This window comes from Xiphophorus couchianus, chromosome 12 (genome assembly GCF_001444195.1).
Source record: "Xiphophorus couchianus chromosome 12, X_couchianus-1.0, whole genome shotgun sequence".
NCBI lineage: Eukaryota > Metazoa > Chordata > Actinopteri > Cyprinodontiformes > Poeciliidae > Xiphophorus > Xiphophorus couchianus.
This window is the reverse complement of record NC_040239.1, coordinates 16,606,359-16,622,249: the sequence shown is the minus strand read 5'-3', so window position 1 is coordinate 16,622,249 and position 15,891 is coordinate 16,606,359. Positions and strand designations below refer to the sequence as shown.

Here is a 15,891-nt window from a genome sequence, read left to right as displayed (position 1 = left end):
ACGTAAAACGGAAATATTTAATTGTTTCTTACGCGGCCCGGTACCAATTGGTCCACCGACCGGTACCGGTCCGCGGCCCGGGGGTTGGGGACCACTGCTGTAGAGTAAGATTTCTAATGTCATGAGATTTTAACCAAACTTATTAAATTAATGCTAAAATAATTTTAAAGTTTGAATGTTTATGAAATAAGCTGTTTTTACTTAACAACTTTTTGTTTCATTTTATAAACTAAGGATATTCCATCTTTTATTTCAGCCTGAGGAGGTTTTAATTTAGGTGAATCAACCTTGACCTAACTTCTCATATGTGCCGTTTGTGGGTCTAGTGACAGATTGTCCTCTTGGTGCATGTCTGGATTTCAGAGCATGCCACTTTGGGGTTATCATCGTTTAATTACGTAAAAGGTTAAGTCAGTTTATTTTGTGTCTGCTCAGTATAATGTTACAGTTTCAGTTCAAAACAGATCTAATCTTTAGACAAACTGATTAAGTTATGTAAATTTCAGAGAACAGGTTACGTTTATCTTTTGTGAAAAGACTTGGTTTGATAAACTGGGTAATTTAATCTAAGACTGATCACTATTGTTATTATTGATAATGATGTTAAATCTTTCCTGCATCTCCCTTCACTGTTATACTGATGTTACTGATTCTCTATTCTTCAACACACCACAAGTCACATGTAGCCTGTGATTGTACTGAGGAGTCAGCATTTAAAAAGTGGAACTTTCAAACATCTTAGAGTTTACTTTGAGTTTCATATCATGCTTCTGTCAGAGGAAGTTGATTCATACGTCACACATAGACCTGACATTTAAGCTCAGCAATGATCTTTTGGCATTAAAGCAAGATTGCTGAAGGTAAGAGGCTTATTATCATTTCCACGAGGAAACGTCATACTCTGTCTTGTCTGTGTCATTTCTGAAACATTTAGTGACTTTTATTTAGTCTGTTCAGGAAATATATTTCTTTTCATTTTAAGAATTTAAGCAACAAGATTTATCTTATCATTTTAAATGTTTAGTGCCATTGAGTGTAAATAAAATCAGATTTTTTTTCATGCCTAATCTGATTTTTTTTTTAATCCATCTTGGTTTTTCCTCCTTTCTGTTCTTAAAAAATACAAATGACATAAAATATTTTCAGAAAATTGCTTTTATTTTTTTAAGTCAAACCTAAGAGAATGTTTTGGATGAGAGTTTGTTGGCATAAACATCAGTGACAAACCATATTTATCCTTTTTGATGCTTGAAATTAACATAATAGTTTAAATTCCAAAAATTATTTTAAAAAAAAAATCAGTATGGGCTTAAATGTCATAAGGCTTTATTACATCAATATACTTGTTAACTCAATCAACATCCCTTCAGTGTATTGCAAAGCTTTTGATTGTAAGAATTTGCTGATTTTTGTACTTTTTTCAATCTCAGTGTGCATTAAAATATTTATATTTTGAGAAATATTGAGCAGGACAAATGAATTGTATTTATTTTTTTAGTGTTATTAATTTTTCTTTATTCTTCATTTTACAAGGGTGTATTAGAACAATATTTTCTTTCTTCTTTTTTTTTAACTCCAACATTTACCTTTTCACATTTTACTATTAAATAATTTCCAACTAATAGATGTGTGATTAAAGTTTTTCAAAACATCATATGATGTTTTTATATTATGTCACATTTCTTAGTCTTGATGGTGGTTCCTTTTCTCCACATTTATAAAAGTGATTAGGCTCAAACAGTTCTGCACATTCTGCAGAAATGGTAACACATTTGTGGAATTGACCAAAACACCAAATGTAATCATGTGATTAGATATTCAGCCTGGCAAAAAACTGTTTCACGAGTCTGCACAAAAAGGCAGAGGTAAAATGCAATGCAGCACTTTTAGATCATTATTCTTTAGCTCTGTCTTTCTACTAAAACCTCTGCGACCGTCACAAGGCATGTTTCAAAGTATGAGGTTGACTGAGATATGTTATTCAGGTTCAATGACCTTTAGGCTTAATATGAGGAAGGCTGTGAAAATCCTGATGCAGAGCCAACAATTGCTGACATGTAATAAATATCTGATCTGAAGTAACCTCCTTCCAGCAATCAAATCAGAGCAGCAATGATGCCCCCTCTTGGCTCAGCTGGTCAATAGAAAGGCCTCTGCTGTGCCCTCAGTGGTTTTAACTGCAGCTCATCAGCACAAGCTGTTTGCTCAGAGGTACATTCGACACAGCAAGACGAGTCTGTAACTGCCTACCACTCTAATTAATTTATTAACAACTAGTGCTGTTAAAGAATTTTGATTACAGTGATTGTCTGTAGGGTTGTTTTGCTTTTAATTCTTACTTTGGCTAAAGGTCATTCTAGACTTTTATGATTTTCTTTTAAACACTTTTTTGTTGTTTTAACTCAGAATCTGTATGCTGCACACTTTCAGAGTTTATCATACATTAGACATTTTAGCTATCGCTCTGTAACCATCCCCATGTTCATATCTCCCTAAGGCATGTCGAGACTTTTTGGACCTAGCTGAGAGTCACAGCAGAAGACTGCAGCGGGCGCTGCAATACGAGCGAGAGCAGCGTACCCACCTAGAGGAGACAATCGAGCAGCTCGCGAAGCAGCACAACAGCCTTGAGCGAGCGTGGAGAGAAGCACCCACGCATGCTTCCAGCACACCCAGTGCCCCAACCACCAGTCAGAGTGAGACCAAATGTCTATTATTTCCTCACATGGACCTCAGAGCAATCCTGATTTCACTGGCTAAAAGTCATGTGTAGCCTGAGGCTGTATATTACAGAGCATCCTCATGTGTAGGAAGAAAACTTTAAGTTGTGTCAGATGGTTTAGATTGGGAGAAAGGGAAGTTAGAGGTGGTAATTACATTATCTAAAAATATTTATCCACTGGTCTGTTTATCCAAAAAATGTATCTTTAAAAAACTCTCTATAGTCCCGTAAACTCACATTTCTCTTGTTTTCAGATCCTCCCTGTAGGTGGTGGAGCATGTGTTTGCGTTTCCCAAGGAAAAATGATTACTTAAAGTTGAGTTCAGGATTACTTTATCTACTTAGCACTATGTAGGAAGCAGTGACGCTGCTGACCCCTGTAGAAAATGAGGGAAAAAATGATAAAAATTAAACCTGCCTCTACTTTTTCAGGCATTCACAGATGTTACAAATGAAAACAGACCAGCACCTTTGTTCATCTGCGCTTTTTTCCTTTCTAATGAACGGATGGCTGGAAAGATGAGGACAGAATGTAATCAGAAGAAAAAGCAAACAATTTATATCTTTCTAGATTTCACAATTTAAATTAATATCTGTGGTATCTGTAAGCATAGGTTATGAGTGTTTTTTCCCTCTGGATGCAATCTTTTCATAAACAGACTTGGTGTCAGATGCTGAACATGCAAAGCACACTCAGAAATTGCATCATTCAGGCTACTTATCCAGCAGGAACATTGGTAATTTTACTAATCTTGTTATTCCTTGATTAATCACCATGGGTATATGATTTTATGCTCGTTGCTCCTAAATTTTGCAAAATACAAATTCAGCCTTATTAAATATTTTGAGTGGGTTTGTCTGATGTCTGTAAAGTCTGACAAATTTAACTTTAACTGCAGGGAGTGAAAGGGTGAACAAAGAAGACGCAAGTGATGAAGATGAGGATACTGAGTACTTTGATGCCATGGATGACTCCACTGAGTTCATAACAGTGACTGCCAGTGAAAGCACGCAACACAAGTCAGTCTTCATGCAGTTTTTGTCCTTGGAAAAAGAAATTAATTGTATTGAAGTGACAAAAGCAAAAGAATCATATTCGTAGGAGTCAGCAATAGATGTCATTTTTTAAAATTTTAGGGTTATCCATTTTTTGTAAATATCCAGGGAGTTTGGAGGTTTACCTGAATTTAATACAAACTTTCATTTTGCCTTTATCTTTGTTCAATAAGGCAATGTTTTTGTGTCCTTTACTCGTTGATTTTGCTTTTGTTTGCTCTTTGTTATAAAGAATTAAAATGTCATTTATAATTCTTCTCAAAAAATTAATCAGCTATTTTTTCAGAATAGAGACAAACAGCAGTGGACAGAATCTGTCCTTTAGACAGTCTGTCTTTTTTAGGAGGATGTCTGCATGTTCTAAACCTCCCCACCTTCTATTCTCGGGTTCCTCAGTAGTTTTTGCAGCTGTCTCAGGATTGACTGTGTTATTCTCAGTCTATAAGGGTGAAGCCGGCATATATATCAAAATAAAACCCGCATATTGCCAGAACCCAGGACTTCCTAATAGAGCATTTCATTTTCACTGCCAGATCTGTGTAATTTAACTTGTCTTTCAGCTGTTGTTTTATTGTGGTAGATTGGTATATTCCTCTATTCCAGAAACACCATTAAGAGTCAATATTGCTGTTGGAGAGCTTTGTTTCTACTCTGTAATTTCATTTATTTGCTGTGAATTTCATAGGCACTTTTATTCATTTATTTATTTGTTCATGCAGAAAATGTTATTTTATTCCAGGCGATCTCAGAGTAATTTAAGTGGAGCAAGCGGAGGCCAAGCCAGCAACTCTAACCAGGAAGACCATGTAAGCGTCTGTCCTTCTAACAAGAATGAATAATATGTCTGACATTTGAAAATGCTGCTGACTCTTGTGCTCTCAGTATAGATCCATTTGTGGCTCTACAGGGCTGACACTTCATTGATTTACTTGTATAACATTTACACTTGCTGTTCTCAGAGTCTGTCACGCACACACAAACGCTTACATGCACACACACACACACACAGCTTATTTCAGTGTTTTCTGCCGTCATGTCATCAGCCCTGTGGTGCCACAGATGTATGGTTTTATCAATGCATTAAATTTTAATAAGTCAAAAATCTGTTTTTTTTCCCAGTCCGTTTTAAATTTCCTCATTTGAGTCACAGTCTAGTGACGTGTTGAAAGCCCTTTCGTGGGGACTGAAACCATTTTTCTGAAACTTTTGTGTCCACTCCTATTTGTTCTCTCCATCCCAGATGTCTCCGATCTGTAATGATGTCTCAGCGAAAGAGCCGGTGCGATGCAGGCAACGCCGGACCCAAATCCCAGACAAGCCCAATTATTCCCTAAATTTATGGAGCATCATGAAGAACTGCATTGGAAAGGAGCTCTCTAAAATCCCAATGCCTGTAAGTCTGAGACATACAGTATGTTGCCTTATAAAATATTGATGCCTTTTGCCACAATCTTTAATATATTTCATTTTAATTCTGTGTGATAGACCAACATAAAATAGCATGCGTGGGTTCAGCATGCAATTCTTTTTTTTTTTCAATAAAATCTGAACACACTGCTACACTCACACACCAACTCCTTGGTGAAATATACAGTGTAAGGATTATGCTGTCTGGATACTTTCCTAAGTAATGTCAAGAAATCTGGTCATAGTTGATTGGATGGATGGAGCTAAATACAGGGCTAAAGACTTGAGAGTGGACTTGAGATTCCCCTTTCAGCAGAACAACACTAAGCATACAGTCAGGCTGTATTGGGATGGTTTACAGCAAAATCATGTGATACAAATGATCCAGTGAAAGTCTAGTCCTAAATCCTAATGAGAATCCGTCACAGGACTTGAAAATAGATCCTTACAGATGTTCTCCATCTGATCTGACGGAGCTTAAATTTTGAAAAGAAGAATGAGCAAAATGTTTTTAGACTCTAGATCTGTAAAGTTGTAGAAACATATCCTAAAAGACCTACAACACACATTTCCAACATTTCCAAGTAAGGTAGTCCAACAAAGTATTGGCAAAGAGGAGCTGAATACAAATGCACACCATGCTTTTCTGATTTTTATTTTCAATTTCTTTTCTATAATAATGAATTTTCTGCTTTATTATGAGGCTGAATTAAAACAGAGTATATTACATTTAATATGACACACACTGTTTTGTAAAATGTAGTGAGTTTTACAAATTGTGATTCTCCAACAGGTGAACTTTAACGAGCCCCTGTCAATGTTACAACGTCTCACCGAGGACCTGGAGTATCACGAGCTTCTAGACAAGGCGGCGCGCTGTGAGTCTTCCCTGGAGCAGATGTGCCTAGTTGCGGCCTTTTCCGTTTCCTCGTACTCCACCACCGTCCACCGCACAGCCAAGCCCTTCAACCCTCTCCTGGGAGAGACCTACGAGCTCGACCGCCTGGAGGAATTTGGCTACCGCTCACTATGTGAGCAGGTAACAGCTACAGGAAAAATTTCTTTGCACATTTCCCAAAGTGCTTACTCACATTTGACTCATAAACTGGTGTCAAGTCCTATTTTTCAAACGGGTGGATGTATTTTAAAATAGCATAAAGTGATTACATTCTTTGTCCTTTAGCATTTATGTCTATTTCTGATCAGGTGAGCCATCACCCGCCTGCAGCTGCACATCACGTGATTTCCCGAAGAGGCTGGACCTTGAGGCAGGAAATCACCATTGCCAGCAAGTTCCGTGGCAAATACCTCTCCATTATGCCTCTGGGTAAGACATTTCCCTGTCCACTAAAACGGTTGTTAAGGATTTGGTGAGAAACGTACAAACTGAGGAATCTGTTCCAATAGACTGCACATAAATTTGCATTAGAGTTTTAGGACTGGGTAATAGAAATGAATGTTTTGTGTCAAAAAAAACCAACTTTTTTTCTTCTATGGTTGTTTAGTAGCATTAGCACAAACGATGTAAACTACAGACCTGTTTGCATAAATTAGAGTTTCATCTGCAAAAATAAAACCATAGCAGGATATATTATCTATATTGCTTAGGAAGACAAAGAGGTTTGTTGGTTCAGATAAATAGAAAAAAGATTTGTTTGGTATTGAATCAGCCCAGTGATGCATATGCCTGACTTTTCTCACTTGGTGTTGGATAGCTTCAGTGTAATAAAAAGAAAAATAATGGGAATCATTCCTCGTGAAATGGATGTCATAAATCCCTTATGTCTTATTGGATGTAGATAAAAGTGACTCTGTACAGAGCATAAATACTAGAAAAAATGTTTTTTGCATCATAAATCCAGTCCTATAGTCTTCATTTCACCTTTTATGACAGCAGGAAGCTTAACAATGCTATTGTAATAATTCCCTCCTATAATATTACTTTGTCCTTTTGTGTCCCCAGGTGTCATTCACCTGCATTTCCACTCCAGCGGGAACCACTATGTGTGGCGAAAGGTCACATCCACGGTGCACAACATCATTGTGGGGAGACTGTGGATTGACCAGGTTATTGAGCTTCTCTCTTTGTGAACGAGTTGTTTCTCTGCAGTACTGCCATGACCTTCAAATCTATCCTTTTTTTCTTGTTGTAAAAGTATGTAGTGCAAAGTACCAAATAGTGAAACATGGATTAATTTTAAATGTTGACCTTTATTAACAGCCTAAAAAAATTTTTTTTAGAGGGCCCAGACTCACATGCATGACATGTGACTTTGGGTCCATTTTTTTTACTTTGCCTGATTTAAAGATTTTTGCTATCTTGTAGGACATTGCTCTATTAATGTATTTTTATATGTCTGCAACCTTGGAGAAAAGCATAAAAGAGAATGTGACAGGAATATTTATAATCCTGTCACATATTTATGCATTCTCAGTATTTCAAAAGGCTTACAATAGCCGGAATGTCTTGGAAATGTGTGTTGTTTTGTTTTTAATCACGTGTTTTTGCTGCCATCTGCTGTTGAAAAAGATAAGTGAACAGCTTAAATATTAAACTATTTAAATATTAAACTACAAACTGTTCTCAGGCAGCCTGATCAGTTAAGCAGCCAAATAAATAAAGCTAGACGTGGTTACGGTGATGACTTTGATTATGAGTATTAATGTATTTGATGGATCTGGGTTGTGGAGACATTTCACACCTTTTACTTTAGTGGCCTCCCACAGCTCTTCCAGGATGCTACCTTTGCCCTGTTGGGTCTTTCAGACCCAGAATACTTTATTTGGGTCTGAAGTATTCAAGATTAAACATCTTGAATACTTTTTATAGGACAGATTCTTAAGCTTGTAGTCTCAGTGCAGAGAAACATTGTTTCTGTTCTGAGGCCTGAATAACACTTGTCATATTAATTATGCTGCCAAATTTGACACTCTTTGCCCTTTAAGTACACATACAATCTTCCAACAGACTCTGTTGAAAGAGGATAGTCTTGTAGGAGGCCGGTTGCCCATGTAAATACAGCAATCTGTTATAGGCCAAGTCTTAATTGGCCCAAAGCAGACTGGTAATGCATATTGCTGTAGTAGCAGTTCAGTCGTTCTACACGTCCACACAGCAAGGCTGAAGTTGCCAGGATTATGAGCTCACCCACAGATTATGAAAATAGGTGGCCATCTAGAATCTTCCAAATAAGGATGGGAAAAATGAGTATGGATATTTTTTTGAATTTTCAGACGTCATTCTTTAATTTCTTATCTAAAAGAGAACGTTTAGATAAGAAAGTTCTCTTTCTTATCTAAAAGAGAAGTTTTTAGTGTTTAGTGGCCTCCCACAGCTCTTCCAGGAAGCTACCTTTGCCCTGTTGGGTCTTTCAGACCCAGAATACCTTATTCGGGTCAAAAATCAAAGACAAAAGTCTTTGATTTTTGATTTGCCTCATCAAAATTTAGAGTTTGAGCTACTAATAGGTGATGGTTTGTCTGCACTAATCAAGCTTCACTCACCTCGGCATGCCAAATGCTAGCGCCCCATCGAACAGCAGCGTGACCTAGTTTATGCACTAGGTCACGCTTGATGACCTAGATCAATTAATCAACTTGATGATTAATCAGCATCAAGCTGATTAATTGAAAAAACTGAACAGGTCCTTTAGGACTCTCTGCATTTCAGCAGAAAGTAATGCATCAATATTCATCAAATTTTCAAGCTGATGAAGAGAGGAAAATTTGTTGTTTAGTCATGGTGTAGTTATGGGAGTGTTTTCCTCATTAATAATGTTCTGTGTGTGTTCACTCAGTCGGGAGACATTGAAATCATCAATCACACGACGAAGGAGACGTGCCAGCTGAAGTTTATACCTTACAGTTATTTCTCCAGGGATGTCCCACGAAAGGTAAAGGGTTAACATTACACACTTTGCTTATAATTGTGATCAAACAGTTAGAGGTAAATTTGTACAGTGCCGCCTCTCGCTAGAAAGCCTTTTTACATTTTGTGACGTCGCAACCACCATTCTCAATGAATGCCTCAAATTTGGAATTTATGAAAGAGTGTCATAAAGAAACCCACCAGGTGGCATGCTGTGGGAATGCTTTTCTTCAGTATGAACATGAAACTGGTCAGACTTTGAGAAAACAGGTGGTGTTAAATAAAGGCTAATCTTCCTGTTGGAGTTTGCAAATACTTAGGTTCAAATCAAAGTCTGGTCATGTGTTATTTGTCCACGACTTCAGATTTTATGCAAAGAAATATGGGCACAAATTACAGTTTTGTGCAAAGTTGGTAGAAACTACCAACTTTTTTTACCAACAGTAGTCTTTGGTAGCTGCAAGTACTGACTCTGGGAGGCACTGTACAAAGCATGTATACTGCAGCCTGTGATTTATTTTTTAACATTACATGTTAAATCAATTAAGCTTCTTTAAAGTTTGGACAGTACTTTTATGGCCATGGATGCTTACATTTGGTAGAGATTTGTAATAATCTTCTAAAGTTTCAGTAGTGTGTGTTGACATTTCTAACAAACAATGTACATGATAACGTCTCATCCTCAGGTAACAGGTGTGGTAGCAGATAGTAAAGGCCAGGCTCATTACATCCTCTCTGGTACATGGGATGAAAAAATGGAAAGTGCTAAGATCATTCAGAGCAGCGAAGGGGCCAGCGGATCAGAAGGGAAGCAGAAGACAGTTTATCAGACCTTACCCCCCAAACTCCTGTGGAAGAAATACCCTCTACCGTAAGCCTCTGCTCTACGAATCAGACAACTGTTATTTATGAGTCACAGCTGTTGAGAAAAGGGCTGCGACGTCCACTCAATACTACTGAATGTAAAACATTGCAATGTGACTCCGGCCAATTTCCTCTCACTCTGTCAGGGAAAACGCTGAGAACATGTACTACTTCTCTTCTCTGGCTCTGGTGCTGAACGAGCCGGAGGACGGGGTGGCGCTGACCGACAGCCGGCTGAGACCCGACCAGAGGCTGATGGAGGACGGCCGGTGGGACGAGGCGAACGTTGAAAAACAGAGGCTAGAAGAGAAACAAAGAGCTGTGAGACGGCGAAGGGAAGCAGAGGCCACAGGTGCACTGCATGAAGGTACGTCTTATATAGCAAGGAGTTTGGTCTTCGAAGGAAGTGAGAGCTTCATTTAGCAGGTATTTTCTTTGGTCAAAAGCCTGTTTGGCTGTAAAACTTATTTTAAAATGTATAAATGAAGAGATGAAAAGTAAATGTTTGAGGGTGAATTTTTTTATTAAAATCCCTAACCCAGACCTGGAACGATTCATCTAGACTGTCCCTGTTGGACAAATGCAAGGTTTTATTCAATGTACCCATGACTTGTCTTTCTTTTCCTCCCTCTGTTGATGGTCAGAGTGTGATTATGACTCTGGTGAGTGGGGGTTGTCCTGTGCCCCTCTTTTGTGCATCCCACACACACTCTCTCCATCATTTTGTGTGTCCTCTGTGTGCTCTGCCTCTGGATCTGCATGATGCTCTTCTCATGTCGACTTCTTTAAATAACAGCTCAGGAAAACACATGACTTTTTTCTGCATACGTGTGCATTTTCATTCAGAACTGGCCTAAGATACATGTTGACTTAAACATGAGTACAGAGCCTTGCAAAAGCATTCATACCCCTGAATCTTTTCAGATTTTGTCACATTACAACTAGAACCTGCAGTGTTTAACAATGCATTATAGCCCATGCCTGTGGCCAGGAAGGAAGAGGATATAAGGTTTTCTTAATTTTTCTGTTTTTACTTTTTATTTATTTTCTTTTTTTACAGACAAAAATTAAAAATCTAATTAGTCCCCTCTTTACTCTGATACACTTGAATAAAAGTAGGAAAGCTTAAAACGAAGGAACACACCAGACAGCTCAATGGTAAAAGTTTACAGAGGTTTAAAGCAGCTGATTTAGATTTTAATTTGTAATAAAATGTAGAACCCATCAATTACCTTCCACTTTGCAACAAAGCACCACTTTGTTTTGATCCACAAATAAAACCTCAGTAAAGTACTTTGAAGTTGTTAAAAAAGAAGTGGAGAAGTAGTTTGAGTAGTCTATAGATGCACAATTTAGAAAAAATAAATGCTGAGCTTATTTTTGATATATTTGTTAAAAATAAAATATACAACTCGCACATCAAAAAGCTGCAGTTTCTCCTCTTTTCCAACTGGTTTGACATAAGATATACAATGACTGTTTATTTTCCTCTGATATAAATGTTTTTGTTTGATGTTTCGTTCCTTAAAATCTTCATTCAAACTTGTTTCAGCTTGGTCCACATTTGGAGCTAACCCAAATGTAGTGCGCAGACACCGGTTGCTTTTCATTGAAACACATTTCTGTTTTCCTCAGTAATTATTTGCAAGCGTGCCTTTTCCTCTCTGTGATTTGTGGACAAAGGTTTTGAAGTAAAATCTGTGCTTCATCCTCAGGCAGAGACTATGAAGGCTACCAGCCGCTGTGGTTTCACCAGAGGAGGGAGTCGATCACTGGAGAGACAAACTTTGTGTACAAGGGAGGTTACTGGGAGTCGAAGGAGAGAGAGGACTGGAGCATGTGCCCTGAAATCTTTTAGCTCAGGAGCTCGTCTCGGACGACACCGACCTCACCGGACAAGGAGCCGCTCAGCCTCTGGGCTGCGGGCCGTAGAACAAAGCCGACTTGTGACCACCACAAGGAACTATAGGAGTGTGAGAAAGTGTATTTCACACAATATCTGATTACACATTACCTCCAAAAGTGTTTTTGTTTATTTTGAACGTAGAAGACAGGGCGTTCCCTCAGCAGTCCTCCCTGCACAGTGCTGATTTTCTGCTGCTCCTCAAATAAACTCAGTGCACTTTTCCAGAATTCACTCCACTACAGACTAACAGCAGCTGGACAGAAATTTCATGTGAATGCCGATTCTTACTGGTCTGAAGAAATTATCAAGAGCCACACTGAAACACAACAGTGTTGAATACACATGCCAGTATTTCCTCTTAAAGACAAACTTCCTCACATGTCAATCAGTAAAACCCTTAATCTCAGTAATCCCAGTTAACTATAAAACCTAACTAACTCCCTGATTACATGGAGAAGATTACAATCAGGTTGATTTGCAAAAAAAGTTTTAAAAATAGTGATAAGACCGATTATATGCTATACACTGAACTACTGAACAGTTTAAAATGCAGATCAGACAGCTCAAGTGCAATTATAAGAAAATCATTAGAGAGGAAAACTGAATTTTGAAGTAAATAGTTTTTAAAATATGAACGCCAGGCTGCCAAAAAACTCTACTACAATATATTAAATAAGTAAATAATTAAGTGAAAGTAGTGAGTTAGTCAGATTTTGTACAAATAAATTTTTTATTTAATTAATTTGATATATCACAGAAAGCTATTTTATTTTAAGTGAAAGTTGGTGTTTCTCTTAACTCATGACTATAGAGATGCAGTTTTTGTTTTTAGGAGACCCTTTATGTAGTCAGAGAAAAATGACATTTAATGGATACTTTATATAAATATTTTTAGTTAAAGTTGCCTCTTTGATCTGTTATCCAAAGATCCTTTAGATATTTTTCCATTTGTGATTGTGATTAGCTAAATTATATAGGAGTGGTGGAAACATTTAGGTGGCACACAGTATGTTCTTCATTAGTCCATCCATCCATTTTCTGTTCACCCTTGTCCCTAATGGGGTCGGGAGGGTTGCTGGTGCCCATCTCCAGCTACGTTCCGGGCGAGAGGCGGGGTACACCCTGGACAGGTCGCCAGTCTGTCGCAGGGCAACACAGAGACAGACAGGACAAACAACCATGCACACACACACTCACACCTAGGGAGAATTTAGAGAAACCAATTGACCTGACAGTCATGTTCTTGGACTGTGGGAGGAAGCCGGAGTACCCGGAGAGAACCCACGCATGCACAGGGAGAACATGCAAACTCCATGCAGAAAGACCCCGGCCGGGAATCGAACCCAGGACCTTCTTGCTGCAAGGCAACAGTGCTACCAACTGCGCCACTGTGCAGCCCCGTTCTGTTCTTCATTAGTGCCAGATCAAAACATTTATTTCACATTTACTGAACTCTTCATTAAGACCTTTGAAAGCACTTTTCGCTGTGGTTGACTGGAACTGTGCTTCTCAACTCGTGAGTCAAGAACCGTGGCAGCCATAGAATAATTTTTGAACGATGTAGAAAACAATAGATCAAATGTTTTTACATATTGGAGTTGAAACTGTTTGTAATCACCTTCACCAATGTTATGTCACTAAATGAGGGCCGGTCATTTCACCTCTTCGCCAATTCTTATCTTTGAAGCTTCTATGATTTCATTTATGAAATTATGAAGGACATTTTGTACCAAACATGTTTCAGTTTCTACCCACCTGGAGAGCGTTTCATACCTGCTTTGATGACAAATGGTTTAAAGTCAATTCTGTCATAAACAGAAAGGACTTTATTGTAGAAATAATATCTTATTTCTACAAGATATTGTTGTAGAAATAATATGTTGCTCAGGGCCTCCGGAGGTCCCAGTCCGCCATATTTTATCAGCTTAATGGCCTACATTAAATCAATATGAATAGAAAATGGTTTAATTTCAAACTCTATACATATACAATCATACATGGGAGTTCACCATTTCATAACTATCCCCATAATTTCCTAATAATCAAAACAAAAATAGAAAGCTGTGCAGTGGTTAGGGTGTATGACTAAAATGGGTTTTTTTTTTTGGTTTTTTTTTACAAGTTATGATAGAATGTCATGACTAGGTATAGGTAAACATGCAGATTTGAATTGATGAAGTTGTGAATTAACCTGTAGTCTCCTGAATAGATTTTAATTGTCAGATTTAAATAGAGGGTGCAACTCAAGAGTTTATCTGATCATAGAATCAAAAACCTCATTTTTGCACTTTATTCTCATTGACTTTAGTGCGACCATTTTCACTTGTGCCAACAATCACAGGCGTTGACCACGGTGTCGAAACTCTAAAAGGTTGTGAACTGCTGGACTAAAAGTGAGTGCAGATGGCCTGAATTGATGTTTAGAAATCTCCCCTCTGTGCATGTTCTTTACCTTGTTTTCTGGTGCTCACACACAGCCTCGCCCTCTGTAACCCGTTGGTGATTGTACAAAAAAAAGTCTGCACCTTATCACTGACGCGTTTGTTGGTTATTAGATCATTCAGCCTGCAACTTGTTGGTGTTTCTTACTCGAATCCGACCAACTCTTCCACCAGCAGTGGCTCTGAGATTAGAGGGAATCCCGCCTGTGTGCGAGCCTGGAGAGGTGTGCGCGCGGCGCTGCAGGGGGAATCAGCTGACAGGCGGGTAAAGTTGGTTGCAGAGGCAGACAGGGCTGGTTCCTGTTGCACTCCACTGTGCTGTCGGCTGCAGCCACAGAGGACTGCCTCAGCTGCTGCTGCTGCTGCTTCGACACCAAATCATAACTCCTTCACTGTTTGCGAACATGCTGATCTGGGATCAGCACACAAAGATACACAGAGTCTTTTTGCCTTTAACTGACTGAATAAGGGAACGAGTCCCCTGACCTGTGCACTACGAGTCTATGGTGACAAGAGTTTTAAAAAAATTAGTTAGTATTTTTTTGTAATTATTATTAGGAATGTAGAAATCATGGCTGGAGGTAATTGTACCTACCGTCTAGTCAATTTGTGTGAATATTTTGTCATAATATTGTAAAAATGATGAATAGTTCTACTAAACTATGTATGGAGCATCTGTACAGAAAATACAGAGAGCCTGAAGAATTTATTGTCACTTTTAACTTCTAACCTGAACTGATTCTGTCTGAGTTAACCCTGAGTAACATGTAATTTGGCCAAAAAACTGTCTTAACACAATAAAATGTGCTTTTGATAGAGTCCTTAAGGCTCACATGTTAGAAATGTTTTCCTCTGATGTGATGATGTGGAGAAAATAATATCCTTCCCATTTGTCCTGATTGATTGAAGAAGATTTTTGGTTTGAGAATACAAGATCATAAAATGACTTTTGTGAGATTATTTAATAATGGTTTCATGATTTGACAATAATGAATCAAAGTCCTTCCAATGTTCATTCTCTCATAATTTAATTGTATATACAGCTCTGGAAAAAATTACTGCAAAATGATCAGTTTCTATGATTTTACTTTTTATAGGTATGTTTGAGTAAAATGAACATTGTTCATTTATTCTATGAACTACTGACAACCTGTCTCAGAAATTACAAGCAAAATTGTATTTATTTGCAGAAAATGAGAAAGGATGCAGTGCTTTCAGACCTCACATAACGCAAATAAAACAAGTTCATATTCATTTAGAAACAACAATACTAACATTTTAACTCAGGAAGAGTTCACAAATCGATATTTGGTGGACTAACCAGGAGATTTTCAATTTCGTTCAGTACAGTGCTCTCTTATTTTTCCAGAACTGTATATTTATATATATATATATATATATATATATAATTAAAATATGAGATGATATACATATATGTGTATATCGTCTTATATTTCATGTGGCAATGCATATCTGTCAGACTGCATTACTGGACTCTGACAGAGTAAAGGATGAACATAATACACACTCCAGAAGCCAAACCATAAGATTTTAAAGAAAGGTGACACCCAGCTGAGTTTCAACCCCCCCCCACCTCCACCAGCCCTCCCACCCAGAGGCAGAAAGA

The 15,891-nt window shown here is 38.0% G+C and overlaps 1 protein-coding gene across 3 annotated transcripts in view; it reads left to right on the top strand.

Annotated features, from left to right (window-relative positions):
• The window catches only part of osbp2b (oxysterol binding protein 2b), a 47,054-nt gene extending 35,009 nt beyond the window's left edge, over positions 1–12,045 (top strand). For 2 of the 3 annotated variants that reach the window (XM_028033545.1, XM_028033546.1), the window contains 12 exons: positions 2,498–2,696; positions 3,382–3,459; positions 3,622–3,742; positions 4,518–4,584; positions 5,019–5,171; positions 5,979–6,224; positions 6,392–6,512; positions 7,149–7,252; positions 8,983–9,078; positions 9,740–9,924; positions 10,064–10,284; positions 11,633–12,045. In XM_028033545.1, coding sequence (XP_027889346.1) covers positions 2,498–2,696; positions 3,382–3,459; positions 3,622–3,742; positions 4,518–4,584; positions 5,019–5,171; positions 5,979–6,224; positions 6,392–6,512; positions 7,149–7,252; positions 8,983–9,078; positions 9,740–9,924; positions 10,064–10,284; positions 11,633–11,775 — 1,734 coding nt within the window. In that variant the 3' untranslated portion in view covers positions 11,776–12,045. Of the gene's footprint in view, positions 1–2,497; positions 2,697–3,381; positions 3,460–3,621; positions 3,743–4,517; positions 4,585–5,018; positions 5,172–5,978; positions 6,225–6,391; positions 6,513–7,148; positions 7,253–8,982; positions 9,079–9,739; positions 9,925–10,063; positions 10,285–10,561; positions 10,580–11,632 lie in introns of all 3 variants that reach the window. The other variant, XM_028033544.1, reaches the window with a different exon arrangement.
• The last annotated feature ends 3,846 nt before the right edge of the window (positions 12,046–15,891 follow it).